The 13,322-nt window shown below is 32.3% G+C and overlaps 1 protein-coding gene across 1 annotated transcript in view; it reads left to right on the top strand.

Annotated features, from left to right (window-relative positions):
- LOC105179498 (serine/threonine-protein kinase STY8-like) overlaps positions 8,963-13,322 on the top strand; it is a 9,329-nt gene continuing 4,969 nt past the window's right edge. Inside the window, exons 1-7 of the mRNA XM_011103148.2 lie at positions 8,963-9,660; positions 10,369-10,483; positions 11,311-11,420; positions 11,581-11,694; positions 12,128-12,200; positions 12,621-12,731; positions 13,228-13,278. Of these exons, the coding sequence (XP_011101450.1) occupies positions 9,458-9,660; positions 10,369-10,483; positions 11,311-11,420; positions 11,581-11,694; positions 12,128-12,200; positions 12,621-12,731; positions 13,228-13,278 (777 nt within the window). The 5' untranslated portion in view covers positions 8,963-9,457. The remainder of the gene's footprint in view (positions 9,661-10,368; positions 10,484-11,310; positions 11,421-11,580; positions 11,695-12,127; positions 12,201-12,620; positions 12,732-13,227; positions 13,279-13,322) is intronic.

Here is a 13,322-nt window from a genome sequence, read left to right as displayed (position 1 = left end):
GATTGATACTTGAAGAAAGTAAGGTTGATAAGTAGACTCTTTGTAAGGACATGAATCTTGTCAAATGTTGTCTCTCTCATTAAAGCTGGGATAGTGCACTAATCTTCGGTAGAAGAAGTAGGAAAACCTCTCTGCTGCATTCTGGAAATGTAGAATGAAAACTTCCATGGACACAGTTGTTTCCGTTTATGGTTGCCTTCTTGACCTTAGAGTTGATATGCATTAGTTTTCCGCCAACTCAGAAATATGCAGGAACTGAGAGTTGTTCATTTGTAGCGATGACGTTTCTATATCGAGTTGAATTATTATTGACTGAAACAACTTAGACAAAATTTGGATGTGGAATGAATTACTCTGTGTCAATGTTGCCTCTATATCAATTCTTTTGCATGATTTTTTCTTTTTTTCCGGGATGGTTCTGATGAACCCCAAATGCGAGCTCAGTGTTCAAAAGGAATGATTGATGAATTTTTTGGCTTGGCGAGCCGTAAGTGGTGATTGTTTCGGATTTTGGGCTGGATTGGGCCTTGATATCTGCTGTGGTCTACCTGTAGGCCCAATGAATTCAAATTAATCTGGCCCACCAACTCTCTTGTTGGCTTATTTAATTAATTCTGAAAAATAAGATGATATTTATTGATTAAATTTTGAGTCATAAATTAATTAATAATGTGAATGTTTGTTTATTCTTATAATAAGTAATTATTGATAATGTCAGTATTGATATTCTAATGGAATTAAAGCATAACATAAAAGAAACCAAAGAGGGGCAAATAGTAAAAAAGAAAGTGCAAACAATACCACGACTTTTCGCCATTAAAGCCGCTTCTTCAGGAAAGACACGCTTTTAGGCTGATTTGATCTCTGATTACAAGAACCAGATGCCCTTCACTTAGTTGGATCCTTTTTCTCTGAAAGCTGCACTATTAATAGGAAATTTTAGGCTCCTTTTTTTAATTCTCTCCAAGAGATGTAAACACACACCCCTCCTTTTATTTTCCATCTATTTCTAATTTTCTAATAAAAAAATATTTAATGCCAAATTAAATTTAATTATATAATCAATTGGGAGTTAAAATAAACTGGAGTATCCATCTCATATCAATTACCACCGTAAAGTATTGAAACCTTCAAAAACTTCACTGACCTTTAATTTTTAAATTTGAAAAAGTTCAATTTTTTCATAAAGCAATTTTTTAAACTTAAAAATTAAAAGTTATGGTTTTTCTTTAAGGTTTTAATATTTTGGGAGTAATTAATGTGAGACAGATGCTTCATAAGTTAAAACAACTTATATAAATTTCGAGTTGTTTCTTGTTTCTATTTTTTTTAAAAGACAAAATCGTGAGATCCATAAAAGATTTATACGCATTGGGTGGATAACAATGAGCTTTGGTTACGATTCTTGGTGTGAAGTCTAAATCAAACATGTGGGGGCGAAGTAGACACAGCCCAAAATAACAATTTGGTCCAATATAGGACAGGCCTTTCTAGAAAAGCTGTCCTTTTTAATTACTTCACAAATTGGTACCACATTGGAGGGCATGGAAATAATATTGTATAAATATCTTCATCAATTTGATGAAAAATATCCAAAATTGGTTTCTCTTTTTTGGTATAATGTCACTATCTATGTGAAGGAAGTAGTAAAAAATATCAGAAAATAGTTGAGTACAGTATCCCATATTCAATCAGAACTACTCCCACTTTGCCTCTTAGTACAATTCCCATATATGTGGCTGATTCACATTTCTATCCACTCACACACACACTTTTTGGTCCCATATTTGTATTTATCACTGGGACAAAACTTTCTCAACTAGTGCTGCTCTCTTTCTACCTCTGCAACACCCATTTTTATGTATATAATTTGCATGTGAGTGATGATTTCATACCATTCCCATTCATGTGGATGAGTATCCAAGAAAATTATGGGTTTTGGAAATATGATGATATCATTATTGATATCCATCTTGATCGGAAATTTAATCTATTTGATAAGATTATGTGAATTCGAAAAAAACCACCCCTGAATACCTAGGATTTAGATCCTCTAACGAGACTCGAAGAGCCCTTCTCACGGCCAAGTCAGTAAATTGGACTAATTATATGATCGATATATGATCAAACGATGACACACGTAGTATTTTTCAAGACTGATAATTTGAGTATACAAATTAGATGAGACGGAATCAAAGATTGTGTATTCAAAGAGCAGACAGTAAAAACGTCTTGTATATTGATGACAGGAACAATGATGGAACAGAAATAAATCTTGTTTACATCACTGTCCACCAATGTCAGCTTTGAGCCCAATTCCACATCAACCAGATACATACAATCTGCATAGGCCCCATCTCCAGCACCAAAAACTTGGGGCATTTTTGCTATTATACTCCCAATTTCAATTGAATCAACGTCACATTGGATGTGGACCCATAGCCCAATAGGGAGTCATGGACGGTTTCCCATTATAATTATATTCATCTATTATTATTTAAAAATCTGTGATTGGCATAATATTTGTTAGGAGATTGACATTGATGGGGAATCCAATCCCTTCTCACACTGTGTGTTGTGTGTGTGTGTGTAATTTTCATATTGTTGGTAGGTGAATGCTATTGATAATATTCTTTAATGTTTCTTCCCAAATTATGTGTGTGTGTATATATATATGTAGAATTCCTTTTTTGTAGTTTAATATTACCATCGTTGAGCAAATATTTATTATAGCTGTGAAATGTATAAATTTTACAATTAAAAAATGTATATATCTTTTTTGAATCACTCAAAATATGAATTTACGCACCAGTCGATAATTACATAAATGAATTTAAAGTATAAAATATTATAATCAGAGTATTTGAATGAGCCTACACGTACTCTCTTATTTAGAACATTTTATAAAATGTGCGAAAGAGTGAAATATTTAACAAAAATATGTGCAAATAAGCTTTTAGATATAAAGCTAAGATCTTATAAAATAAATTTTCATTTTTCATACCTATAAACCAAGTTTTGGAAACATATAATCCAAATATATTTTCAAATTTCATACAAAAAGACATTAAAGCTTTTTCATCTCATTAGAAACGCTGGAAACTATAAATAAAAACAGAAACATCCTATAAAAGTGTTTATAAGATCCAAAAAATAAAATATTATGAGCTTATAACTTTCTTTAGAAAAAAAATAAAGAAATTATTAACTCATTACTAAAATCTTAAGGATAAATTATATCGACATCTCTTGAGGCTAAAATATACAATCACTCCATATCTTTTGAAAAATTACAGACGAACCCCCTAAGGGTTGTTAGTGTGATATTTTTCATAGGTGTTTTTAGACGCTTTGCCTCTGAATAGGGGGTGCATATAGTTGTAATTACAATATCAGGATATGTCTTTGTATTTTGCAAAAAAGACGATGATTATTTGTGCATATAATTTATCAAAATATTAATAAATTATCAAAATCGAGCCTTAAGAGGTGTCAATATAATTTATCAAAATCTTAATAAACTCTCTTAAAATTTTCATTACTCACATTTATAAAGTTTACAATTTTACTTTAATCAAACTATTCAAATTTTTAATTTTAAAATAAAATCTAACATCTTATTCTATGTAAAAATTAAAAAAAAAAAAAAGTAACTTTCCACTATTGACAACTTTTGGAGCATGATATCCACATTATCCAATCTCAAGTGTGAAAACTTTGCACTATTGACAACAGCCCCTTGTGGAAATATTCCCATAATTTCACTTACTGTATATATAAAATGTTTGAAGCTTTTTATGTGCATGGAGGGCAGCCCCATGTCAAATCATTGCCATGCTAACATTCATGATTGCTAATTTGATCACTATGTACCAATTTGTTCCAAATTTGCATTTACACCACACTAAAAAGTAGCATCTTTAAAAGTTAAATACATTCATGAGAATAAAATGTTCATCTTGTCTAGAATCAATGTCATGTGGTCATAATTTATGATACCATTTCAAAGTGCCCATTTCCCTTTTTTATGAAACTTAAATTGATGACAAAAATAAAATACCTCAAAATGTAAAAAAGTTCAACCAATGACTTTTTAGATTAAACATTATTTGGATGAATTTTTTAAATGTAAAAAAATTATTTCCAAAACATTTTTAATAATTTCCCCATTATTTAACGAGATAAATTACAACGACTTCTCATTAGGTTTGACATAATTACGAATACTCACTCGTTGTTTGAAAAGTTATAAGTACCCCTTGATGTTTGATAAAATTATGTAATTTTTAGATGAAGGTATGAAATTGTCAGGTATGATCTTATTGTATTATTTTCTTAAAACAATAAAAAAAATTTTAAAAATCGGACTAGAGTGGATGAAATTTTTTTAAAGATTATCCACTTAGTTAACAAAAAAAATTAAAAATTTTAAAAATTATAATTCTTAGTCCAAAAGGGCGTTTGATCAGTTAATCACAAAAAATAGATAAAAATCTAACGGAGACTAATGGAATGAGCTAATTATTAGATGATTATTTAAATCAGATGGGTATTAATATTTTTTCAAACAATAAGAGAATATTCATAATTAATACAAATTTTAAAAAAAAATCTTTATAATTTAATAATTTATCCTTATTTAACGTGACTCATTACTTGTAAGTATTCTAGAAATATACGTACGTACCAATACCATGAATCACATAGGCAGAACGAGGAAGCCGATCAGTACATCTTCTCCCTGGCAGATAAAATAAAAACTGCTAAATTATTAAATGCTAAAACGTGACGTGCAAGTCGCGACTTATGCTTTATATGTTCCTTTCCAATGTATAAAGCGTGGAATTATATTTTATTGTTTTGGGGTTAGGTATAGATCTGTACTTGTTTGACGATATTAAGTGAAATTATTATTTATATTATTTTTATAATTATTCTATTGTTATTAGTTTGAGTTAGCTACAACAAAACATTATATTTTTAATCCCATAAATTAAGATATATACAATTTAATATCATTTGTTATGATTTTCTTATACTACTTTCAATAAGTTATATAAATTTTTCTCATTTTCAGTCCCCACATGACTTTTCTGTCCAATAATTAACGCGTAAGTCACGGACATATTTTGATTAATTATTCCGTAACTTCTCAGTTAACTATTGGATGGAAAAGTCACGTAAACTAAAAAAAAAAACAAAAGAATCTAACTTATTAAATATAATGTGAAAAAATTATAATAAATAAGACTAATTAAAAAAGTTGATAACATATGAAACCAAAAATACAATTACCCGTTAAATGTAGATGAATACATGTCCCATGTTTGACGAAATTGCAACCTTTGCATCCAATGTCTGAGGAGATTCTTTGACATTATATATGCTCTATTTTTGAAATTAAATTTTAGTTGACCCACTCATGGCCGGTGAAGTCTTTTTTATATAGAATTTTATTTCAAATTAAAATTGGGGAGTTGTGAATTTTTAAGTTATTATCCATCCATTAATAAATCTAAAAATATATAAAGATGGGCACATAGAATTCATCCAAAAAGTATATGTACATAATCCTCGGAAACTGTTGTATCTATTCGCTTCTAGATAAATTAAGGAGAATATTATTTTATTTTTTTGGAATAATTAGAGAATATGAACCTCAATTGTTCAATGTGGATCGAATTTTTACGGGTCTAAGACCCCAGTAGTCTAGTGGTAGTACACTTTATGAATTGGGTATAAAATCAAAATCCGAGTGCGGTGATGTACTACTTACCTTAAACAGCCTCAATCATTTTACCCAAGAAATGCTTAAAAGTACTCAAAAAGGAAGGCTGTTATTACATCGTTGTTTCCACACGTCCATTGTATTTCTACTCTGTAATTAATTTATGGTCTTCATGCTATTTTCTAACTAATAATAATAACTCAAGTTAAAATGGCTCAAATTATTATATTTATTATATAATTAATTTTATTCTGATCATATCCGATTCGGGATAAAATTTTTGCCTGTTTATCTTTTTTGTGTAAGTTGGAGGACAAGCATTTGTCGCTTAACCAGTGGTTAAAAGGCATCTGAAAACTTCAAACAACAATCTGAAGGTAAATGGTCAAATAACCACCAATAAAATTATCCCTAACATCAATTTCCTAAAATTCTCCTCGTCACGTGTGTAAATACAAACGTATCCCTTAATCATCCATCTACAGACTACGTGGCTAACGTTGTGGTTACCTTTGGTTCGGACAAAACGCCTTCGCTGCTATACCTATACCCTCAACACTTGACGGTATAAACATGAGAATGACAGTTGCTTGTGCCTAATTTGTTGTTGAAGTTTGGTTGAATCTCAAAAACCAATTTTTTACATTTTTGCAACTTTTCAGTAAAGGCAAATTGCTTCTTACATGATTTTTGCTTCTTATTATAAGGAACATTCTAATTTGAGTAGAAATTTTAGGTAATAGCTCAATTCTATAAACATTGTGAGTGGATTTTAGTCCAAATCAAGTTCGGCCGAATTAAAATCTAATTATAGTAATATATTATTTTTTTTAAATTGTATATCAATTAGATAATAAATATATTATATATTTATCATATAATTAATTTAAATTTCGACCAAACTCAATTTAAATTAAAATTATTTATGCTGAAGACTGAAGCTTTACTTACATTGGAAAAATAACCTTTATTCAACTTGTTATCACATTTGCAAGTTTATTGACTTATTAGGGTTTTGTCCATGTCCCAAACCCAAAGCCTTTTATAGAAAAGGAGAAAATAAAATTGACACGTGCGTAGGAAGCTACTTTATTTCTATACTATATATATATATATACACAACAAGAAAAAAAAAAGGCAAAAAAAAAGGAAAGGAACATATATGTTCACATCTATAGTTTTTTTGTCACATGGCACCTAAGTAAAACAACTTTTAAAATTTCCAACATATTTCTATATTTGTTTTTAGATAAATTACAATAAATTTTCCTAAAATTTAGCATAATTATAAGTATTACATTATTATTAAAATTTAGCGATAGCCCTTGGAGTTTAACATCCTCTAACAATCAGCCAAATCTGTAGGTCCCTGTTAGGTTTTCATTCATTTTTTGTTGTAAACTGATCAATGTCTTTATAGATTATGGATTATAATTTAATTTATTTTCTAAAATATCTGAATTTTTTATGGAGTAAGTGAATTTTTTTTTATCCACATCATTCGATTTTATAATTTTTTATTTTTTAAAAAAAATACAGTAAGGGCAAAATTGATAATTACAAACCTCCATTCAAAAAATTATATACTTTCATCAAATATCAGGGAATATTTGTAATTATACTAAATTTCAAGAAGCTCGTTGTAATTTATCCTTTATCTTTTTAAAAAATAATAGAGGCCATATTTGTTCTTTAATATATATATATATGTATATAATAATGATATTTCATGATTTATATTTCAATGCATCTCTATAATTATTAAATTATACATAGTTATAGGATGATGAATTGTAATAAATTAATGTAACATGAGGGGGTGATTCATGCATTAAATTTCAAATTGATTGGTAGTTCCAAGAACCACATTTAATATACATAAAATCAGTGTTGATGAGTGTAGAAAGGAGATACGTTCATAAGTACTTGGACTCTTTGTCGACACGATCACATAATCAATTCAACTCTATCAAGTCGGTAGCATTTGAATAAACAATTGAGAGTTCCAAGCCACAATAATAAACTACGGCCAATTGGTAGTTTGGCTGTGAGCGGATGGATAATACATATCGGCATGCACCAAATTCCATTCTCCCTTTAATTTCATAAATCATTTCAATTTTATTTGTCTTGTTTAATTAAAACTCTCAACTCAAAGATCCTCATCAGCTTTCCAAACATGAAAATTAAAGTCACGGAAATGGAACAAAGGTAAGCGATCCAAACACATTTTAAATATGTATTAAGTGTAATATTATTTTCATTGATGCGGATAAAATAAATAAAATTCAAGATTGTGAAAGTAGGCTTAAAATACATGGGCCCACAATCATGAAAGGCTCAAAAGAGCCCATCAAGTACGCAAATCAGCAAAAGGTAAGGGATGAGAGACACATGGCAATATCGTATAGACGAATAGGTGTCGTCCATACAACTGGTATTAGGTATATATACTCGAGCATTTACGGTGAACATATTAACTAGCATTTATATTCATACAGATGCACGATCTATTTATAGAAGCGATTTGATTTGAGCGTTGGAGTACCGACATCGAGTCAAGTCCCGCGCTTATTTTTTGTGCAAATTCCAAGCCCGTTTTCTGTATTTTCAACCCAGACATCGGGCGACATACGACCTTTAAAGATTGAACCCCATCTTTAATTGTCAACATACGAATGCAATTATTCTACAAAGGCTAATTTCTAATTTCATACTTTTTCAGTCGTAATAACCAAATAAGTTTAAGAATATCAAATTGAGGTGCTTTCCCACTTAAGTTTTTCTTATTCAGATAAAAATATTTAAAAAAGATTAGTCATTTTTTTAAAAATAATTCACATACATATATTGAAAGAACAAAGGAAAGAAAATTGAAGCCCGATGTATGCTACAGACAGTATGCTTTGATTTTCAAGAACAAAATAAAAAAAAAAAACTATAAGCTGTGGGTTTGGGTAAAAGAAAGATTTTGACCAAAAAGGAAGAAGAAAAAGTGTAAACAGAAAGCAAAGAAAACGCGGGTGCATTGATCACAAACCCGTAATTCTTACAAGGTCCAGTGCCCCCGCCCGTAATTTGTACACAAATCCTTAATTAGGTTTATCTAACAACCCCAACCCCAACCCCCCCCTATATTTTTTATTTACATATCCAGAACCCTATCCACTACCCCCACTCCACTTTTTCCTCCCATAGTCCCCCACCTCCCTCCCTCCTCTCTCTCTCTCTCCCTCTCTCACACACACACAACAACACACACTTGCTTCTCTCTGTGTCTTTCTCTCTCTCTCTCTCTCACACACACACACACAACACACACTTGCTTCTCTCTGTGTCTTTCTCTCTCACACAACCAGACACATTTGTTTGCAAGTAAAGTCTATAAACCAGAGGGGTCTGTAGTCTTTATCAGAAGAACCAAAAACTGACATTCTTCAACTTCAAACCAAAATTTTCTCTCTCTTATTACAGTACAGTTTTTGTGAACAAAACCTCTGTCTGCTACAGTAATGGAGGACAAATTTGCCCCTCCCTTCTCGGTGAAATACCCAATCCCGCCCCCCTCTTTTTAGATTCTACCGACCGTTGGGATAAAAGATACCGTTCCGATGGAAGTCATTTAGCTTGCTTAATCTCTCTCTCTCTCTCTCTCTTTTTAACACGTGACAATAATATTTTTGCTGTATATAGAGGTGTATATATACGTACTTATTGCCGTATGCATATATGGATTTCGTGGAGGAGGTAGGGGAGAGTTCGTCGCCGCCGCGGAGCTACGGCAGCTTTGGCGGAGGAAGTGGCGGAGGAGGAAACGATGTCATCAGGAATGATGTGTATAATCGGCTGATAGAGAATAGAAACGAAGAGGCCATTAGTAATCCTGATTTCCGCGAGCTGTTGGAGGCTCACTTCAATCGCCTGCCTCCGAGGTCTGTGTGTGTAGTGTGAAATGTATAATAAACGGATACTTATACGTGTGTGTGTTGAATTGATTAGTGTTTTTTTCTTTTTTCATTTTAAAACTTCTTTTCCCCCTAAATATGTGTATAAGTTTATTGATGAATTCTGAGCGTGTATGTTCTGAATAAGAAAAAGCGGGTGTATGTAGTTCTGAATCATTCAGTATTCTTTTTTACTTTGCTTTTGTGTGCATAGGATTGTTAATGTTCTGTGTATTATACTATTCCTAGAGAAAAAGGTTGTACTTTATGTACTTGTTGAATCTATTGGTGAAGTATGCATATATATATGTATGAATTGTGGCTTTACTTTTCCACTTCGTGTATGTATGTATGCTAGATTCTACTGAAACACATGCTTTTGATTTAAGCTTGAATGTATTGAATTATTACTATAGGATTTTGTTGTATTACACTGGATTAAAAAGATATGAAGCTGAGGTCTTTAAGAAAGTGTGTGGTACTTTGAGTAGATTTTTTAGTGATACATCTCTTAGAGTTATGTCTCATATTCGATAGTTGGCACTTAGGGAAGGGGTTGGGGTTTTGGAGCTTATATTCAGTAGTAAAATTTGATCGAATCAATGGTTAGTATCTTTTGTAAATGTTTACTCAATTATTGTTCCAGATATTCTGGTGCTGCGCCTTGATGGATTTTGGTGTTATTGTGTTTTTCAGTTATGGGCTGGATATCAACATGGATAGAGTGGAAGATGTGTTGTTACATCAAAAGCTTCTAACAAGGGCAAAGGATCCTGATAATCGACCTGTTTTCCACATCCGTTTTATGGAGGTAAAAAGATTTGTTGTCCTTTGGTACTTGGTCAGATACCACATTTTTAAGATGATCCATGGTTGAATAGGACATAAAATGATCCACAACCCAGTGGAAATAGTATTATGCTTCTAGTGTCATTGGAGCTTTAAGACCATGAATTTACTCTATTATGTTTTACATGGTTCGGATATTATATTGTAGGAAGGTGACAAGAATATGGATGGGATGTCCGTTCTCTGGATAAGTGTAAGAGCAGAGAGAAAGAATTTAAAGAACTAATAGGGCAGGGCTGAAAAAGAAGCAACTTTGAAGTATTGAGTCTACAACATGTCATTGTTTACAAGGAAATGAGATTCATGGAACGTTCTGGTTAAGTAATCCTGATATATAACGTTTACTTATTTTAGCTTATTATCCAAATCAAGCATGGAAAGGATGGAAACTTATCTGGTCATATTTGTAACTGAGGTTTGTATACTAGAATAGTTTCACCAACAGTATACCTTGGTAAGTTCCCCACAGAAATACATCTTGCTTATTGTAGCCTGAGCTAATGTCTTAGAAAAACTAGCGCAAATGAGTTTGAACTTTGCTATGTTTGCCTTGCAAGGCACCTTTCCCTGTCTGCCTTTTTCTGCAAACTGCAGAAAGTTCAAATATGATAACTTTGCTTTGCCTAGGATAGTAATCTAAGATGTTTGTCCTTCATGAGAACATTGGTTCACTTCTCGTCAAGTTTGATGCATTTTATTTGCAGAACTTATTTATTCATCCAAGGGTCTTTTCAGCTATATATACATCATGCTTGTCCTTCTGTTTCTTTATTGTTTATCCTTGCGCAGAATGTTGGATCTAGAGGTGATGATCTTGACGGCGAACAAGTTCTGAGTGTCCCCCCCGTCTCACTCCCACATGGTAGTGTCAGCAACGGTGTCCAGTCACTCAATGACAGGTACTTATCATGTTAAGTAGATGGTTAAGCAATTGCAAGGATCATCACCTCATTAGTCTACATAATAATCTGCTGCTAGCTGAGGTGAAGTTGCTGTATGCTTGTGGATGTGTTGATGTGGCTACTAGTCCTTTTATCCTCTGACTGTAACTGAAAACAGGAACTCTGGGGGTGACTTTGAGACTTGTTCTAAGCTTGAGGATCTAAATTTGGACGTTAGGAAGATTTCGGATGGTATAAACAGGGAAACTTCTGCAGAAGATCTTTCCAGAAGGTAATTCTTGTCCATTCTTTCGCTTTTGGTCCTTGGCTTGTTGGAGGGGGAAATCAATTGGTTATCCCTTTAAATGTTTGATTAAGTTTTCACACAATAATGATGGAGAAGCTAAATCAATCTATCATGGAAATTTAGGTTAGAACAACTTTTAAAGAACTACAAGTATGGATGATCAAGACTTGTTTGCTGTCTTTGATCTAGAACTACAGTTGGGCCTATTATGTTTTGGTGGATATATGGTCATGCTTTAGTTGCCCCAAAAATTTTGTGATAGTTTTGATTAGAGTCTGAAGTATGTTGGTTTTATAGAATAGGTATTTTGGCGAATTGTGGCATTACACTTCTCATGATATGTAATTATATGATAAGTCTACTATTCGGTCTACTCCATTTTAAAAAATGTAGATTTAATATATAGATGTTGTTGCAGGCAGGAAACATCGCAGACGCCAATTCATGAAATTATATTTTCAACTATTGACAAGCCAAAGCTTCTCAGTCAGGTAGATAAGAGGGTGATTCTGCTTTATTTTGGTAGATATGTTCTGGGGGTAGGAGATGATTTGCAATGCTTTGGGCTTCATTTTCTAGTGTTTTCATTACTCCAGCAGTGGCTATACTGCATATGTTCTTGGTCAACTTTCTAAAAGCTGCTGTCGTTGTTCTCCGAGCAAAATGGAGCAGCGTCAGTATTGTTTTGCCAGTTAAGCTTGATAACCCGGTACTGGAGCATGTGGCTGTCTTCTGCTTTTGATTCTTTTTCTTTCCTTTCTTTCTCCCTTTATCTCTTTCTTCTTTGTCATACTTTTTCCTCTCTCTCTGCTCGTGTATATTTGTCGTATCTTGTGACTTTAGCAACGGATGATTCAGATTATACTTGTCCCTACACTGTAGAAACTTTTGAATGTTTATCTCTTTTGCAGCTTTCAGCTTTACTCTCAGACATAGGACTTAATATTCGTGAAGCTCATGTATTTTCCACAACAGATGGCTACTCTTTGGATGTATTTGTTGTTGATGGATGGAATACTGAGGTGACTTGGTTTAGACTAATCAAATTTGTGAATTTAAGCTCTATTTCAGAATCATGCATTTTGCATTACATGTGGAGTAATTGTGGTATCTGGATCCAACATAAGAGATAGAATACTATTCCCCCCTTGAAACCAGCATTGCACATAAGAAATTCATGCGGATAATTCTATAATGTAAATTTATGTAAACTATAAGTTGATACCTGTAAGAAACTTGTTTGTTTCGGATATACTCAAGCCATACCTAGATACATATACCATTGAAGGTTTATAATTTCTCCCCATATGCTTTGAGTTACAACCAATAAATGAACTACAATTTTTTGCATCGGAAAGGCCAAACATTATTTTGCTCAAATCAACTTTTAGCAGATGTGCATACATTATAATTGTCACAGGACTGCATGTAATTACTCATAAAGGGAACCAAGATTATGCTTTATTTTTTACTGGGAACTGCGTGGAAATGTTCCTGACTTTGCAATATTGTCTGTAGGATACTGAAGGTTTATATGATGCTATGGTAAAAGCAATTGCTGGAAGTGAGGTAGCTGTTACGGACTATAATTATCTCATTTTGTTTCTCATGCC

Source organism: Sesamum indicum, linkage group LG2, assembly GCF_000512975.1.
Source record: "Sesamum indicum cultivar Zhongzhi No. 13 linkage group LG2, S_indicum_v1.0, whole genome shotgun sequence".
NCBI classification, from domain to species: domain Eukaryota; kingdom Viridiplantae; phylum Streptophyta; class Magnoliopsida; order Lamiales; family Pedaliaceae; genus Sesamum; species Sesamum indicum.
The sequence above is the reverse complement of the archived record's forward strand: the minus strand, read 5'-3'. Positions and strand labels throughout refer to the sequence as shown.